This window comes from Folsomia candida, unplaced genomic scaffold (assembly GCF_002217175.1).
Source record: "Folsomia candida strain VU population unplaced genomic scaffold, ASM221717v1 Fcan01_Sc013, whole genome shotgun sequence".
NCBI lineage: Eukaryota > Metazoa > Arthropoda > Collembola > Entomobryomorpha > Isotomidae > Folsomia > Folsomia candida.
Window position 1 is genome coordinate 4554455 of NW_019091205.1, and position 18282 is coordinate 4572736.

Below are 18282 nucleotides of genomic sequence, written 5' to 3' on the forward strand. Positions count from 1 at the left end.
TCGTTAATCTTCTTCAACGATAATGTCTCCAGCACACTTCTGACCATGGATGGATGGAGGTCTGGAGGTGTAGCGACCAGATTATCTAGGATTTATGAATATTTAGGATACATATATGTTTTGGATTCTTTACGTGATGCTAAATTCCTGACTAAACTGGAGTATCAAAACGGCTACTGGAAATTACCGATTCCAGAAGCAGAGATAAAATGAATTGTTTTCTGGAGAACTGCTTCCTTTCCACTTTATGTCTACACCGAGGAGAAAAATTTACAAACACGTAGAGAAAATCCACGAAGCTTTATGGGCCTCTACGGGCCTGTAATTTATATACACAAACATACAAACAAACTCCTTCCTCAGAAGGGTAATGAACATATACTCATGTAAAATACTTTCTCCCGAGGGAGAAATTGTGGGAATTGTGTCGGAGAATAAATACTTCTCTGTCCGACATGTCCCTTTTGATCGTCTCTATTTCTGTTTGCGTATGTCATCAAGCAGACGATGGAATAGAGGGATAATAACCGGAAATATTAACTGGTGACTCTTGTGACTCTAACGATCCCCTAGCGAACCGCACCCACATTCCGGGACGTAAGATATGAACATGGCAAGAACCACTTATGACCATCCCCATAACAGCTTCTAGAAAAGGTAGGACAAAGATTTCCATGCACAGATAAATCATCATCTTGTTCCTTTGAATACTACCCTAAGAGACCTTGTGCCACTTCTTCAATCATCCAAAATACTCCGTTACAACGTGTACTGATCACCGTTAAGAGAATCGATCAATAGAATATTATGTGTATGTAAATTTAAGGCTACCTTCTCTAGACGGAGAAAGTAAGCTCATATACCACTACGAACTCATGGACTGTACTTTCCACCATCAAACAAGAAACATCTTGTTCAATAAGTTCTCTGCGCGTCGAAAATTAATCCACATACATACAACCTCGTATTTTAACTGGTGACTCTTGGATTCTCACGATCCCCCTGCTTTCCACAATATTTACCCTTCACCGGGGTTGAGAATATTCTGCTGTGATATAGTAACGTGCAATGTTTGCGTCCAACGTAATTACAAGTAACGTTAGTACGCTTTTAAAATTAAATACAAAATGCGCATGTTAGGGAAACCTGCTGATGAATTTGTAGGTTTATGTAGACATGTAAATTTGGGCTTATTTTTCGACGAAAGGGGAAAGCGGGAGCAGGTATGAAAACCCGATTTCTTACTTGGGACTCGTGAATAGGTGCAAACCCCACTGAACCACACCCGCACATCAATCTATTGCAGTTCTATTAATATAGGCATAAACCCTTTATCATTAATGAACCGTTTATTCTTCATTTCCCCCTGCTCGCGTCTTTGCCCCACTCCAATCTTTCTCCTATCCATCTTGACTAACTATTTCGCACCATGTACGAAAATTTTACTAGCCACTCCCATGGCTATGCCTGCCGGGACACGCCCCACCTTTTCTCAACCTTACACGACTTGACAGCCAATAATTCTTTCCCCCGTCTCATCTTCCGTGACCTGGCACGAGGTTAAAACTGCATTCAAGCAAATTTTCACTTCCCATATCTTTTCACATTTATGCTTAAGGTGCAAAAACATGCGGGTTTTGAGTTTGAACTGTTGTGTCTCAACTTTCCCTTCTCCCATATGTTCAACTGGCGATTTTGAAACTTCATCATCGCCTTTTGTTTTTTACAATATTAAGATTTTAATGCACCCAAAAATAGGTTTATGTTCAAAGATACGAGGCAAGAATTTTGATTTTTTTCCTCCATGAGAAAATACATATAAAATAGATGAAAAATAATCAGTAATCTATATTATAATTTCGAAAAGTCCGTCCCGTGAAATTTTCCGTGACATCCCTGCATTCTGATTGGTTCCCGGCTTTCTGGGTGACCCAATCAGGGAACAGATAAGATTTCGGATTATGGTTATGAGTATGATTATGAATATGATTATGGATATGATTATGGATATGATTATGCAACGTAAAAAAATTTCTTAGAAACATACAAAAATTATGAATATGATTATGGATATGATTATGAATATGATTATGGATATGATTATGAATATGATTATGAATATGATTATGGATATGATTATGAATATTATTATGAATATGATTATGCAACGTAAAAAAATTTCTTAGAAACATACAAAAATTATGAATATGATTATGGATATGATTATGAATATGATTATGAATATGATTATGAATATGATTATGGATATGATTATGAATATGATTATGAATATGATTATGAATATGGTTATGAATAGGGTTGCCGCGGGTAACGGGTCGGGTACCCGTTACCCGCATACCCGCACGATTCTTGCGGGTACCCGTTATCTGCGGGTAGCGAGAACTACCCGCACGGGTAACGGGTATTTCAATTTTTATTTAATTTTCCACATAAATCAGTTCATAAAAAAAGTCAGCAGCAAATTAGTCTATTTACCAACAAAAGCGTCAATTTATTATTTTTCCATTTCAAAATTTGTCATTTTACATTTCCAAGCAACTAACGCTTATGGCAAGCGTGTCTTTTCGGAACCCACGAAAGCCTACGGTGGCCTTTTCACATCCCGAAAATGCGGAGAAATTATTGTTTCTCAAGCATAATTTGCCTGCTCTAAAACATCGGCAATAATTTGACTTGTATTTGGGTGTATTTATGTAAGACTCGACTGGTGAGATTTTAATTTGTGCTTTGAAGGTATAAAAAACCTGTATTCGATTGAAAGCAAAAATTTTATTTGTAGACGATTTTTTTAATGCATTTAAAAAATCATGAAAACTTCATTTAAATCAAAATTTCAAAAAATGAAACTAAAAGTGAACCTTTTTTAAGATACACCAAAATTGTCTAACGAGTATATCTAAAAGTCAAGCCAAAAATTAGGAATCACGTGATACTAAATATCCGTTGAATGTCAACTTTGAACAACAATGTTGGCTGCAGAGTTCAATTTTTAAGTTAAGGTTCTGCATCTTTTTCCTACACTGGTCGACAACATGGTAGACTTCGAACTCTTCCCCCAATAGTTTTCTTTGAAACGGTGTAATTCAAGAAGTGATAATTCCTCATTTTTGGCCCGATTTTTTGGATATAATTCGCTCAGAAATCCCGGTACAGGCTTGAAAAAGGTTACATTGTAGGCCAAAAAAGTTTGGTTTCAGAAACATCTAATGAGATCCAGCAAATTATGACATTCGTTACTCGTACAGCATTATCTCAAACTACTCCACAACCCAAACAAGCAAATAATTGATTAAATCCGATTGATTAATGAGGCTGTTTAGTTTTTAATTTAATCCTCATAACGGGTAACGGGCAACGGGTACCCGTGCGGGTACGGGTAGTTAGGCAGCGGGTAGCGGGTCGGGTAACGGGTAGCATTTTCGCTACCCGCGGCAACTCTAGTTATGAATATGATTATGGATATGATTATGAATATGATTATGAATATGATTATGGATATGATTATGAATATTATTATGAACATGATTATGGATATGATTATGAATATGGTTATGAATATGATTATGCAACGTAAAAAAATTTCTTAGAAACATACAAAAATTATGAATATGATTATGAATATGATTATGGATATGATTATGAATATGATTATGAATATGATTATGAATATGATTATGGATATGATTATGAATATGATTATGAATATGATTATGAATATGGTTATGAATATGATTATGAATATGATTATGAATATGATTATGAATATGGTTATGAATATGATTATGCAACGTAAAAAAATTTCTTAGAAACACAAAAATTTCCTTAGCAACATAAAAATATTTGCTTAGCAACGTAAAAAAATTTGCTTAGGAACGCAAAAAAATTTCCTTAGGAACGTAACAAAAACTTCCTTAGCAACATAAAAAAAATTTTAGCAACGTAAAAAAATTTCCTTGGCAACATAAAAAAAATTTCCTTAGGAACGTAAAAAAATTTCCTTACCAACATAAAAAAGTTTCCTTAGCAACATACAAAAATTTCCTTAGCAACGTAAAAAAATTTCCTTAGCAACGTACAAAAATTTCCTTAGCAACATAAAAAAATTTCCTTAGCAACGTAATAAAAATACTTTTTACACAAAATGTTCGTTTAAAATTTGAAATGTGGCCCGTCTTAAAGACGGGCTTATAGGCTAGTAAATTAATGTTTTCTCAATGTTTCAAGTTGCAAAATCGCCAGTTGAATATATGGAAGAAGGGGAAGTTGAGACACAACAGTTCAAACTAAAAACCCGCATACTGTTGCACGTTAAAGCCCTACCAGATCCGATTCAGGCCATCTTACATGTATGTCCAGAATCCGAAAACGATAAACCATTTCCTCGATGCCCGAATGCGATTACCGCAAGGCAAGAAATAGAATTAAATTTTATAGAAGTACACAGACTATTAGAGGCATTAAGCTTAGGATTAGTAATATTACCTGATGTTTATCAGCCTACTTTAATCTGTAGGACTACAGTAACCAGAAAAGTTAGTAATCAGGTCTTTGACAGGTGTAAGTTGAATGATATTATCTTGAGTTTCACACTATACATGGTGTAAGTCGGGATAAAGTTTTGTTTGAAACTAACTAAACTTGAAAAGAGAAGCTTGATTTACCATCTGCTAAAGAATTCATCAATATTAAATCTAGGGGGCATATAGGAATTGGCTCTTCTCTATAATTAGTTAAACTTCACTTTCACCAAATCCCTTGTACCCTCTCCATTTAATAGCAGTGATATAGAAATTTATACATATTATTTGCATCTAACATAATTACAAGTAACATTCGTACGTTTTTAAAAATCGACGCATCAGAAATTATTTACTTTTACTATAGAGGTTGGGTTGGGAAAATTTTGTTGTTATTGTTTTTGTGATTGTAATTTTAATGGTCAACAATCGAATTACAATCACAGGAAAGTAATCTCTCTCAAAATCTCAAAGCACGCGCAATATTAGTTAACAGTCGACTACTACCCAAGGTATTTTGAAGTTTAACATTTCGCAGAACAAGGAAACGGGTTTAAACATAAGCAATTTCACGATATTCGTGATTAGTTGGAACATGCAATAATGGGCTTGGCATGTCACAAATATCTCAATAACCAGATGAAAAATATTTACAGGATTACATTACCTAATCTGCCATATTTTTTACGGAAATTTTTACGGATTTTAATAAAATACGATACAGTCAAACTCTAAATTGTAACTTGTGTTTGTACCGTATAAATTGCATATAAAGTAATGAGAATATGAGTAATATATTTTCTCATTATGTTGGCTGGATATAAATATTTCTGAATCTCATAAATCGGCATGTGTATACACAACTATCGGCGCACATACATCTAGAGTAAAGTTTATGTACTCCTGATGAAGTTAAGGTTACTCTGCAATTAACATGTTTTAGTAAGATAAGTTTGCTTAATATAAAATCGAGAGTGCAGAAACTTTTCAGGAGGGTGACCTTATTTTTAGCATGTGGATTTTGCTGATAAAAGTTAGTGGATTGTTTACTTGTGTGATGGCGTAATTTTATAAGGGTGAATATGATCTTGTGTTGAGAATGATCTTGAGTTGATAAGCGCGGTCCATTTGGCATACCTGGAATTTCTTACAAGAATTTCGAAGTGTTCTCCCAGCAAATTTTTGAAGTGTTCTCTGAAACCATAGAAACCCTATTTTTTTACAGATTTTTGCTTCGTCACTGTGTTATGACGATATAACGAACAATTTTCTCTTTGTTATTATCACATGTTAAAATAATGTGATTGTAATTTGTAATTTATTGTTCCACGTATTCGTGCATTAATCTACCTCAGCATTCTTTTTATTGTCGAAAGCTATGGAAAGGAACTCATCGTCAGGTTTAAACGTTACAGTATCCTCTATAAATTTCAAGCAGTGTTTACAATAGATCGGATATCACGGTATATATAGAATACCTGCCTTATACGAGGGGGGGGAGAAAAGTAATCGGCCTCGCCAGGATCCGGTAACAATTTTGAGGTACTTGCTAGTACTTTTAAATGTTGTCGCCTGCGAGATTAACACATTTTAATAAACTTCAGTAAAGAGTAAACAGTAAACACACTTGGTCCGCTAAATTTCAAACACTATCTCGATTTTATAAATGGTTTTCGAAAAAAGGTCAAAAACGCTGTTTTCACCTCATCAATCGTCGAAATCTGCTCCACCTGAGGTTTTTTTGAAAATGTCGAAATATACACTAGTCACTAGCGACCAGGTGTGGACTGTAAGGGAGATGAAATAATTTTGGCATTTTTTGGCGTAAAATGGCACCCTTCGAAAGTTTGGATTTTTTACTGAAAATTCGCCGTGAGCGTTTTCGTGAGCGACGGGATTTTTGTTCTCGTCTTTTCTCCACAACGGCTTGGGTTAAAAATTCAAAACTTAGGTGTAATACGCACCATGTATGGCCCTTTTCGGATCCGCAACGTCCAGTACTAGAAGTACTTCTGACAAGGGAACCTTAAGTACTGTCACCTCTCGATTTCCTTCGGAATAGCCTTATTCGACAGATAATTTAGTGAAACAAAAACTTTGTCATAGAACATGCGGTGCAAAATCGCGTTTTCGCGAAATATTTGGCGAGAGCTGCACCAAAACCTGCCATTTGCCCAATGCTTTTAACATAGCCACCAGCCTTTCGAATGATGAAATGAACTTTATAGAATCTCAATAAATTATATTTGTACCTGTCCGCGTAATTTCAGCCCGATCACGAATATGCAAAAAATGATGCAAAGATTCGCAAATTTTTTGCACATTGCAAAAATGCAAATATCCGCAAATTTGAATTTCTTCGTTTTTTTTAAATTCAACAAATTTATCAGTTTAACTGATATAAAGTATACTTTTCTGATTGCCAAAAAATTACAAAAATTTGCAAAAGATTGAAGTTTACAATTTTTAAATTCTGCTTTTTATAGAAACTTAAGAATTATCATATATGCTGGTATGAGCGAATAAAAAAAGTTAATTTGTTGAACAATTAAAACATGCTAACATTGCAAAAAATTCTACATATTGAACTATAAAATTGCACCAAGTTTTTGCAATTTGTAAAAATAAATACCACAAATAATTACGAAAACCACGTAAAAATAGATTATTTAATTTATTTTCATGAAAAATTGCGAAGTTCAATTTTTGGAAAATGTGTGCAAATTTTTTGCAATGACAAAAGTATATTTTATATCAGTAAAACTAATAAATTTGTCGAATTGAAACAAACGAAGAAATTCGGATTTGCGAAATTTTTCAGATTTTCTCAATTTGCAAAAAATTTGCAAATCTTTGGAAATTTTTTTGTATATTCGTGATGTGTCTGAAATTACGCGGACAGGTACAAATATAATTTATTAAGTTTCTATATAGTTCATTTCATCATTGAAAAGGCTACTGGCTGTGTTAAAAGCATTGGGCAAATGGCATGTTTTGGTGCAGCTCTCGCCAAATATTTCGCGAAAATGCGATTTTGCACCGCATGTTCTATGACAAAGTTTTTGTTTCACTTAATTATCTGTCGATTAAGGCTATTCCGAAGGAAATCGAGAGGTGACAGTACTTAAGGTTCCCTTGTTAGATAAATTTAATTTTGACCCACATCCCCACAGACCGACAGACGCACGGACGGACGGACAAAACGATCACAATAAGTAGCTGACGCTACTTAATAAACTGGAGAAATACAATTTTATACTTACAAGGGAACCTTAAGTACTGTCACCTCTCGATTTCCTTCCAAATAGCCTTAATCGATAGATAATTTAGTGCAACTAAAACTTTGTCATATAACATGCAGTGCAAAATCGCGTTTTCGCGAAATATTTGGCGAGAGCTGCACCAAAACATGCCATTTGCCCAATGCTTTTAACACAGCCAGTAGCCTTTTCAATGATGAAATGAACTATATAGAAACTTAATAAATTATATTTGTACCTGTCCGCGTAATTTCAGACACATCACGAATATACAAAAAAATTTCCAAAGATTTGCAAATTTTTTGCAAATTGAGAAAATCTGAAAAATTTCGCAAATCCGAATTTCTTCGTTTGTTTCAATTCGACAAATTTATTAGTTTTACTGATATAAAATATGTTTTTCGTATTGCAAAAAATTTGCAAAAATTTGCAAAAGCTGAACTTTGCAACTTGTCATGAAAATAAGTTAACCATTTAATCTGTTAAAGTGGTATATGTCGCTTTGGCGACTTGTCCATAATTCATGACAAAGGCATATGTCATCGTCAAAATCCGCTCCATAACCCGTGACGACGACATATGTTGCCACAGAAAACCTTACCTTAATTCGTGACGTAGACGTTTGTTTTAGCCCGAACCAGGGCTTATGTAATTGTCATGTCCGTCCGTCTGTCTTTCGACAACTCTGGAACGAGTTGGCCGATTGACTTGAAATTTTTACCAGATGCATATTGGACAAAGTTAGGAACCGAGTTCGAAGATGGGCAAAATCGGTCCACTGGTTGACCCGTAGGGGTCATCTGGGTGGGTTGGGAATTATGCACCAAAATTTCGAAATTGTCGTAGAAAGCTGAAATTTGGTGCAGAGGAGTAAATGGGTCCTAAAGGAAGGGTGTGAACTCAAATTCGAAAAATTTTCATCTTGAGGGACCTTATGGGGTGACCCCTACCGATTTTCAGGAATTGACATGGAAAGGTGAAATTAGGACCAGAGATCCTTACTGCCTTCTCATGAAATAATAGGAAGTTAAATATGAACAAAAATTGGCCAGAGGGACACTAGGGGGTGGTTCATACCGATTTCTAAAAATTTATATAATCAACTGAAATTTAGTATGGAGTCGAATAATAACTTACGATTAGCATTTACCTCATAGGGTAGGTTACCTCAGGATAAAAATCTATTCAATTCCACGTCATATTCTTCCATTGCAAATCATTAGCAACTTTCATACAAATTTTGAATTTTCGTCACCCTTGACCCTCACCGGCCAACCACTTGACCGATCGAACCAGTCTTCGAACCCGAGTTGTGTATTTGGATTGTCTATATGTATCTGTGGAAAATATCGGAAAGTCGATCTGATAATTTAAAAAAAAGTTATCATCGTACAGATGGACAACACGGGTACATAAGCCTTGGGTCGGGCTAAAAATTAAATTTTTTTTTGAAAAAGTTGTCACGGAGTAACATATTTGACTGTCATTTTTTGTTACGAACAATGATCCCTTAGAGATAAAGCTCCCTCACGAATTAAAGTAACTCTACCGTCGCGTGGTGACACGAATTATGGACATCATGACTTTTACTTGTCCTCTTTAAATGGTTAAATAAACAATGCTAGTCTATTTTTACGTATTTTTCGAAATTACGTGCGTATTTATTTTTGCAAGTTGCAAAAACTACAGTGTGTGCAATTTTTTAATTCAATTTGTAGAATTTTTTGCAATGTTGGCATGTTTTAATTGTTCAACAAATTAGCTTTTCCTTTATTAGCTCATACCTACAAATATGACAATTTTTAAGTTTCTATAAAAAGCAAAATTTAAAAATTGTAAACTTCAATTTTTCATGTCAAATTGAGAAGTTCAGTTTTTGCAAATTTTTGCAAATTTTTGCAATAAGAAAAATATGTTTTGTATCAATTAAACTGATAAATTTTGTTGAGTTTAAAGAAACGAAGAAATTTGGATTTGCGAAATTTTTCAGATTTTGTCAATTTGCAAAAAATTTGCAAATCTTTGGAAAATTTTTTGCATATTCGTGATGTGTTTGAAATTACGCGGACAGGTACAAATATAATTTATTAAGTTTCTATAAAGTTCATTTCATCATTGAAAAGGCTACTGGCTGTGTTAAAAGCATTGGGCAAATGGCATGTTTTGGTGCAGCTCTCGCCAAATATTTCGCGAAAACGCGATTTTGCACCGCATGTTCTATGACAAAGTTTTAGTTTCACTAAATTATCTGTCGATTAAGGCTATTTGGAAGGAAATCGAGAGGTGACAGTACGTAAGGTTCCCTTGTAAGCTTAATTTTCATATGTGGTGTCATTTTCATTTTCATTTTTTCAAGAAATTTCACCGCGAGTTCAACGACGATAATATTTTTGACATTATGATCGTGAGGACGAGGTCATATATGGAGAAACGTTAAAGTAAACTGGAATCGCTCTGACGCTACATATTTATATTCGTTTGGATTCGTTTGGATTTTCGCATTCTGCATACATAATCTGGTCAATTTATTCAACTGGCGAATCAGTACTTTATGCATAATTTACAATGCAAAGTGCTAAAAAATATAAATAATACACAGATTGTTTACACCTTTCTTGCGAAATCCTTCCCGGTACCTAAATAGATATGTACATATTTAATTCACCTCTCTTTGTCAACCATGATGTTAGGGTTAATTAATCTTATAATTACAGAGTTTATTTGGGATTAGACTTTGCTACCAAACTGTAAAATGCAGACCTCGAATTGTAAGTAAAGTATATAATTTCAGGTTTGTAGCATAAACATTACGTCATTTAGCCACTTGTAGCATAAGTTTGCAAATCCCTGGATTTTTTTTTGAATAGTTGGATTATTGGCAAATCAGCAATTAGCGTGTATAACGTTAACGCTAAATAATTGTATTTGTGTTGCAGAATCCAAGCGCATGCACCTATTCAATTGATACTACAAAGCTATTTATTATTTACACAGGATTATGCAAACACAAAAGAGGTTAGCATAGGTTAGTCGTGCATTCAAAGCCAATTTCAGTTTAATTGAAGTGGTATTAGGCAAAATCTGAGTGCAATAAAATATGTACGATTAGTAATTGATACTCATAAAAGCTTAATCCCGTTAAGATTAGCGTTATCAAATAAATTAATATGTCAGGGTTACGGAATTCAGGTTAACACGTGTAACAAAGTAAGTAGTCTTTACTGGCAAATAGATAAATATATATGTAGCTCTTGGACAAGTACATATTTAAGATGAGTGATTACACAAAACGTACTTGCAATACTGTAAAGTTCTAGGCCATTTAAAATGAAAGGTTAAAATTGAAATGATTAACACAAACCTACATATTTAAGTAAGGACATAGCGAAAAGTGGAAAAAATCTTATGCTTCGCATATTTTGGTACGTTTAAAAACTTAAAAATCTTTAAGTATGTATACATAAAGAATGTCCACTAACGTCGCGGACTGATGCAATAAAATGATCAGAACTTTATACACAGTTAATGCAATTTCAAAAAAATTGCATATGTTTAGAACAAAAGGGTTTGGATTGCCATACAGTTAAAATTTTAATGATTCAATTCCGCTATTTGCTACAGATTGCATTTTCTTCTTCAGATTTCGCGTCAAATTCCGCCCATAGACTGCACCTACTTTCAAGCTGATTTTCTTCCATCTGTTCTTAAATTTTCATAAGGTGTCTGGCGTTTCTGAAAGCTTAACTTAAAGACTTTTACATACATACATATTTATATATAAATATGCATGTATATAAGCATACATAAATGTGTGTACCTAGTCTAACCATAAGAAGTGATAGTAGAGCGTAGTATTTGACCCGGTCAACATAAAATTAAAATGTAAGTTGCAGTTTGTACCTGCATTCAGTGGCTATCATTGTTGTTAACCTCATTTGCCTGACTTCACTAGGTCAAAAGCTAGAGGAGCTTTACCACACGCGCGCGACAATAAGTTTTCACTTTTTACGCGAGACAAAAAATTCACAATGTTAGATATAGGGTAGAAATTCAAGGACAACTACGATCTGGTTGCCCAACCCATTAAATTAACCCTCGGGACTGTGACTATTTATGACATAAAAGTTCCGGTTGTCCAAGGTCAAGGAGGAGTACAGTGATGTCCGAAGCTTTGAACGCCAGACTAGCATAAAATCTCTGTCTGACGCCGAAGACTTTGGCCATACAAATGACCTTTCAACTTTAGAAATGAGATGAGCACGGAAAAATTATCCTAAGATGGAGGCCTTTTATAGTAGAAAGCATCACGCGCTACAGATTTCCTAGACATAAGCTAAGGTCAATAAATCGACCTCCCTCTCCCAGCGGTACGGTAAAAAAACAAACAAAATTTTCTATTTACCGATGGGAATTTCTTTAAGACGGAACCATATTTCCACAAAAAAAGAAGCAGAATTTATGCTAAATATTCTTAGGGTTAGTTGATTACGAAAAGGAGGTCGAATGTTATCTTATCGGGCTGCATTCATTGTTTTGGCGGGAATCGGCGGAATTGGGCAAAAACCGTCCAATTTCCTCGATTATGGAGAGGAGATAGTTTTAAAATATACTTGATTGACGTCAGATGGAAGATGGAACACCCCCTCGACCAGTCCATATTGGGTGGAAGGCCACCGACCTTTGTGCAGGGCCCCACAGCAAAAATGCAGAGAAATTCGTGAAAACCTGGCTGACGAAATCTATTTCTGACTTCATTTCCGATTTAAGTTTGTCCTTGGTATTTTCGAACCGAAATTGATTTCACTGCCAAATCATGATTAAAGTCGAGGAAAAGGTCTGTTCTGAGCCCCATCGAAGTGTCAGGGTCACAAAAAAATTTCTGACCCGGCAATGATGCACTTTTTCAATAAATTTCGTGCGTATTTTTGATAGAGGCTTCTCCTCTGGTAACCAATTTTTCATGGTCACAGGAAGAATATATTTTCAAGTCTGATACATGTTTTCTACGTGAAATTTAACTGGCTTTTCAATGGAATAAAAAGAAATTTGAAATTCCTTAAAACTAACCTAAAATAGTCGTCTACTCTACTATCACTTTTTAAGTTTAGACTAGGTATGTGCATACACTCACAGAAAAAACGACACCGAATTGACACCATGCCGGTGTCTATATATGACTCTACCGGTTTGGTGTCAAATCGACATAACGTGGTGTCAATTATGTTGCACACCGTCGCGGTGTCGACCCAACATACCGTTGTAACAATGCCAACACCGCCAACGGATTAGAGGTTGTGCTCAGTTATGTTGCTTTGAGACTACTAGGTAACGATATATGTGCATTTTAATATATGTATGTCACCAGCCGGTGGCAAATCGTCCCCGGATTGTGACAACTGAAATATAACTTTTAGCAACAAATATTTTATTTTACATTTAAAAATATTAAGCACTTAAAAAAATTAATCACGTATTTCAAACATATTCACAAGTAACAAGTTATTGTACTCGCACAAATTAAATAATATTTTTTTTCTCCATACCGTATGTACTTTTATAGATAAAAGATTACATTTATCTAACACGGTGATCTAAAATATGCGTAAATCTTAAAATTCAATGAGCTTGGCAACAAGAGATTTAATCATAATTAAATAGGCTGTCGGGTGGACAAATCCTTACTCGTCGGTTCCCTCGTTGGGTTCAGCGTTGAGTTTTAGCTTGCTGGAAACAATAAGTTTTCAAAATAAAAATACACACAGTAAAATAATGTTAATTAAATGAGGGAAAATTAATATATGTTACAGATTTTAACTCACCTAAAGTCAAGAAAGTGGTAGTAGTTCTTAAACGTTTTAAAAAAACAATTTTTTCGAAATTAATTGAACACACCAATTAATTTATCCACTTTGTTGATGTTTTTGTGGAGAAGAAGGACAATGGCCGCCAAGCAGAACCGAGCACACAAGGAAAAAACTGACACAATTTTGTGTTAAGCCCAAGTCTTGCTTACTGCGGTAACATCGCATCGTGTCAATTCGACACCATTGCCGGAATATCGCTGAAACCGGTAACGTGTCAACGCGTTTTTTTCGCTCGGTGTCACTTTTACACAACGGTTTGACACTATTTAGTGGAGTTGAGGTTGACACCGAGGGTTGGTGTCAACAGAATTCTTGGTTTTGTTACCAAGTTGCTAAGAGTGTACTTCATGAGTACACTCTAAATAAAAATGAGTAAAATTGACCCAACATTGGTCAAATTTCACACAAGTTTGGACAAAATTTGCAAAACGTTGGACAAATTTTACCTTTTGGTTATGTCATCCTCATTTCTGCCCAACCTTGTGTAAATTTTACTCATTTTTACTGTATTGTGCCATAAACGGACGGACAGATTTCCGGGTAGTTCACATAAAGTAGATTCTACTAAACACGGGTATAAAGTCAGACGATTGAATGTCCAGTATTACATTCTTACTTGTGCGGTCTTACCATCTACACCGAAAATGTTGTGCATATTTTTCATTGTAGGACTGGTCCTTCAATTGACCCATGGCCATGGTATGTAAGCTGGCTTAAATTTTCCGAAATAAAAATATAATTGCTCAGTAATAAGACTAATTAAGGTTAGGAATATATCGACATATGTAAATTAAGGGGACAGTACACATAATTAAAATTATTAAATTAGTAATTATTTAGAATTAGCAAATAACTAGCCTGTCTTAATTTTTGATTAAGTTAGGTTAGCACAAAAATTTTCTCTTATTGGGCAATACTTAACGAATTAGTAACTGGTTTACTAACTTATTTTAGCACTGGCCACGCAATCCGGAGCAGAGCAACAGTTGAATGATATCAGCCCGCTAATTGTTGGCGGGACTGATGCCGCCGACGGAGAGTTCCCCTACATGGTTTCCATTCGTTTGGGGAGCATCCATTTTTGTGGTGGGACCCTCATTTCTGCCTGGACTGTTCTAACTTCCGCGTAAAACAGGATAAATGTTTCTTATGGAATTAAGTGTGATGAATCATGTTTTTAAAATTTTTAGTTGGTGTTTGGAAGGAAGAACTGCAGATTGGGTGACAGTACTTGCCGGATCAAATTCGATCACCACTGGTGGTGTTGTGAGACCAGCTTCGGAATTTGTTATTCACATTGGATGGAATAACGTAACTAGGGTCAATGACATCGCACTAATTAAGGTGTTTCTTCTATACTGAGCTACACTTACGTAATTATTTAGTGAGCAGCATTCCCGGGATACAGGTTGGAATTGTGTCGTACTGGACACCCAATGAATGTGCCCTAGGTACCCCGATGCAGAACCCATTGCTTATTATTTGCATGCTTATTTAGTTTATGAGCTAGAAATAATTTTTTGTCTTTGGACCTTCATTCAGGGCAACCAGTGGTTAATATTCGACTAACGGAATATCGATTATGGATTCTGGCTAATATTTTGCAGTAAGACGGTCGCATTGTTTAACTATGTAAATATGTGCAGGATTGAAGGACTCTTGTTATTGTCCGATACAAAATTTTATTTTAAACTTTTCGAACTTCTGAAGTAGTTCGTAAGCACTTCGTATGGAAAGTATTTGTAAATTTGGATTACATTTTGTTGAGGTGTTCATATCCTTCTACACAAATAAATTGGCGTACTGTACAAGCAATCATTATGGTGCAAATAAACTTCGTTAATATGCAAAGATGTCACCAAATTCAATTTCTCTGAGAAAAAATAAGAAATCATCTAAGAATAAGAATAAAAATAAGAAATCTCACCTTGCGTACATATGTAGCATCGAGAGAAATGGACGTGTATTTTTAACCAACAATAGAAAAAAAGTCTGACCAAAAAGTTTGATCACATTTCATCATTTTATACCTAATAGGTATGTATACGTAACTAATGAAAATTATTGAAAAATCGCTTAAAAATCCCCATTTCTTCCTTTTTGTACGCCGGAAGGTGGTTGAATACAGAAACTTGCATACACATGTACCTACATATGTACACATCACTTACTTACTGTGGATGAAGTTCTAACCCTGCAGACTTATTACACCGCTTTGTAGCATTAATTTCACGACGTCACCGGTCAAAAAAATTTTTTCCTCCAAACTGGTCCAAAATAAAAGTCTAGCATGGGAATAGTATAGAAAAATTATTTTTAGCGTTCTATGACCCCTGGGTCATGAATTAAGGGCCCCTGAAGGGTCAAATAGCGTTCCCTGATAACCCCATGCAAATGGGGTATCAAATTAATCCCCTGGACCAGGGGAACCAGAAAAATATTTTTATAAATTTTTATGACCCTTGAGTCGTGAACTAGGAGCCCTTGAAGGGTTAAATATCATTCCCTCACAACTAAAGGCAAGTGGGGTATCAAATTAATCCCCTGGACAAGGGGAACCCAAAAAATATTTTTCTGGATTTTTTTGACCCTCAGGTCAAGAGTTAAGGGCCCCGAAGGGTCAAAATAGTAACCATGGTAACCCCATGCAAGTGGGGTATCAAATTAATCCCCTGGCAAAGGGCAAGCATAAAAATATTTTCCTGAATTTTTTTGACCTATAGGTCAAGAGTTAAGGGTCCCTGAAGGGTCAACATAGTAACCATGGTAACTAAGGTGAATGGGGTATCAAATTAATCCCCTGGACCAGGGGAATCAGGAAAATATTTTTATGCTTGCCCTTTGCCAGGGGATTAATTTGATACCCCACTTGCATGGGGTTACCATGGTTACTATTTTGACCCTTCGGGGCCCTTAACTCTTGACCTGAGGGTCAAAAAAATCCAGAAAAATATTTTTTGGGTTCCCCTTGTCCAGGGGATTAATTTGATACCCCACTTGCCTTTAGTTGTGAGGGAATGATATTTAACCCTTCAAGGGCTCCTAGTTCACGACTCAAGGGTCATAAAAATTTATAAAAATATTTTTCTGGTTCCCCTGGTCCAGGGGATTAATTTGATACCCCATTTGCATGGGGTTATCAGGGAACGCTATTTGACCCTTCAGGGGCCCTTAATTCATGACCCAGGGGTCATAGAACGCTAAAAATAATTTTTCTATACTATTCCCATGCTAGACTTTTATTTTGGACCAGTTTGGAGGAAAAAATTTTTTTGACCGGTGACGTCGTGAAATTAATGCTACAAAGCGGTGTAATAAGTCTGCAGGGTTAGAACTTCATCCACAGTATGTATGTATGTAAATATTTATGTGGGCAGGAGTAAAATGTCCTTGAATCCGCATGACATGAATTCAGCTCACAATGGAGATCTCCCAGCGTATGCTCTCAAGGGAACAAATCGAGGTGTCCAACGAGTTAAGGGTCGACACCTGTACCAAAATGACCACAGTACATTACTTATTCAACAAACTGAATGAATTTCCGTGTAAAATTCATTTTTCGTCACGTTGTGACGATATTTGTGACGAGCGCAAGACCATCGGTTTGCCTCCATTGCATTTCCAGACCATTGATTTTCATCGCATTTTTTCACAAGCTTGCATCATAATATGGTGGAAAATGAAAAAGGAGAATGAAAATTGAATGAAAATTAACAAGAAAATCCGACAGGCTTTATTACAAAAATTATTCATTTCAGGTGATAATGGAGGATAGATGAGTATAGCATAAACCATAAGCGGCGCTTACGGTTTCCTAGATATATATATATATATGTACGTGTGTGTCCAGTTCCCCGAAAATTAACCAAATAGGTAGTTAAGGGTGTAGGTACACAATTTTACTTTTTACTTCAAACATGTCCAAGTATCCATTCATGTGTCTCATGAATCGCTTATCCTCAAGTTAAACGAAAACATTTATCGCATTCATATTAAAAATTATAACTTTAGTTAGCCAGCCATGTATGTAAGTACAGGACGTATTTATTTATGCCGTTTAAAAACTCGAGCAAACTTTATTAGCGATTGCAAACAATATCACGTTCAAAATGTATGATTTACTGTTTTGTACGTATCAATTATGTACACCCACGCGTCACACGTGCAAAAAATGGATATAGTGTAAGTCCTCATCGTCTAGAAAGACATTTACATAATGGTGTGCTTATGTTTACGTAGTACGGCTCCCTGGGATATTAGGGAATTGACGAAATACTTATTAAAATTAGTCAAGGGATTGGCGATTGCCGAAATTAGGAATTTAGCAGAATGCTACGACACAAACTTACTAACGACTTCCCAACAGGATTATTAACATTTATATTTACTCTAATTTGTCTATTTAATATTGACGCTGAAAGCAGCTTCGTTGAACATGTTATATCTCCAGGGAAGATTGAAATTAGTGATTACTTGACGCCGTTTGAAGGATGCACAAACATTATCTTCATTCCAAAAAATCCTATAGACCTAAAGTTGGACAAAGCGCCAATTATCCTGCTTAAGACAACTATTCAAGAAGAACAAATTGACAAACGATTTTCTCTAGAGCGAAGACGA

The 18282-nt window shown here is 35.3% G+C and overlaps 1 protein-coding gene across 2 annotated transcripts; it reads left to right on the forward strand.

Annotated features, from left to right (window-relative positions):
• The first annotated feature begins 14276 nt into the window (after positions 1 to 14276).
• Positions 14277 to 15477, forward strand: LOC110855616 (trypsin beta-like). Of its 2 annotated transcripts, XM_035856384.1 has the most exons (5): positions 14277 to 14361; positions 14617 to 14788; positions 14853 to 15006; positions 15071 to 15113; positions 15205 to 15477. In XM_035856384.1, the coding sequence occupies exons 1-5, from the start codon at positions 14307 to 14309 to the stop codon at positions 15270 to 15272; spliced, it is 492 nt and encodes a 163-aa protein (XP_035712277.1). In that variant the 5' UTR covers positions 14277 to 14306; the 3' UTR covers positions 15273 to 15477. The 2 variants fall into 2 exon arrangements, with proteins under 2 accessions (XP_035712277.1, XP_035712278.1); XM_035856385.1 differs by lacking the exon at positions 15071 to 15113.
• Positions 15478 to 18282: the final 2805 nt, after the last annotated feature.

What these genes read in the sequence shown, in the direction of transcription:
- LOC110855616 (XM_035856384.1), top strand. Translation starts at nt 14,307, where the DNA reads ATGTTGTGCATATTTTTCATTGTAGGACTGGTCCTTCAATTGACCCAT. An exon ending in TGGACTGTTCTAACTTCCGC is followed by an intron (nt 14,789 to 14,852) that starts GTAAAACAGGAT and finishes TAAAATTTTTAG; the next exon opens with TTGGTGTTTGGAAGGAAGAA. An exon ending in ACCCAATGAATGTGCCCTAG is followed by an intron (nt 15,114 to 15,204) that starts GTACCCCGATGC and finishes ACCTTCATTCAG; the next exon opens with GGCAACCAGTGGTTAATATT.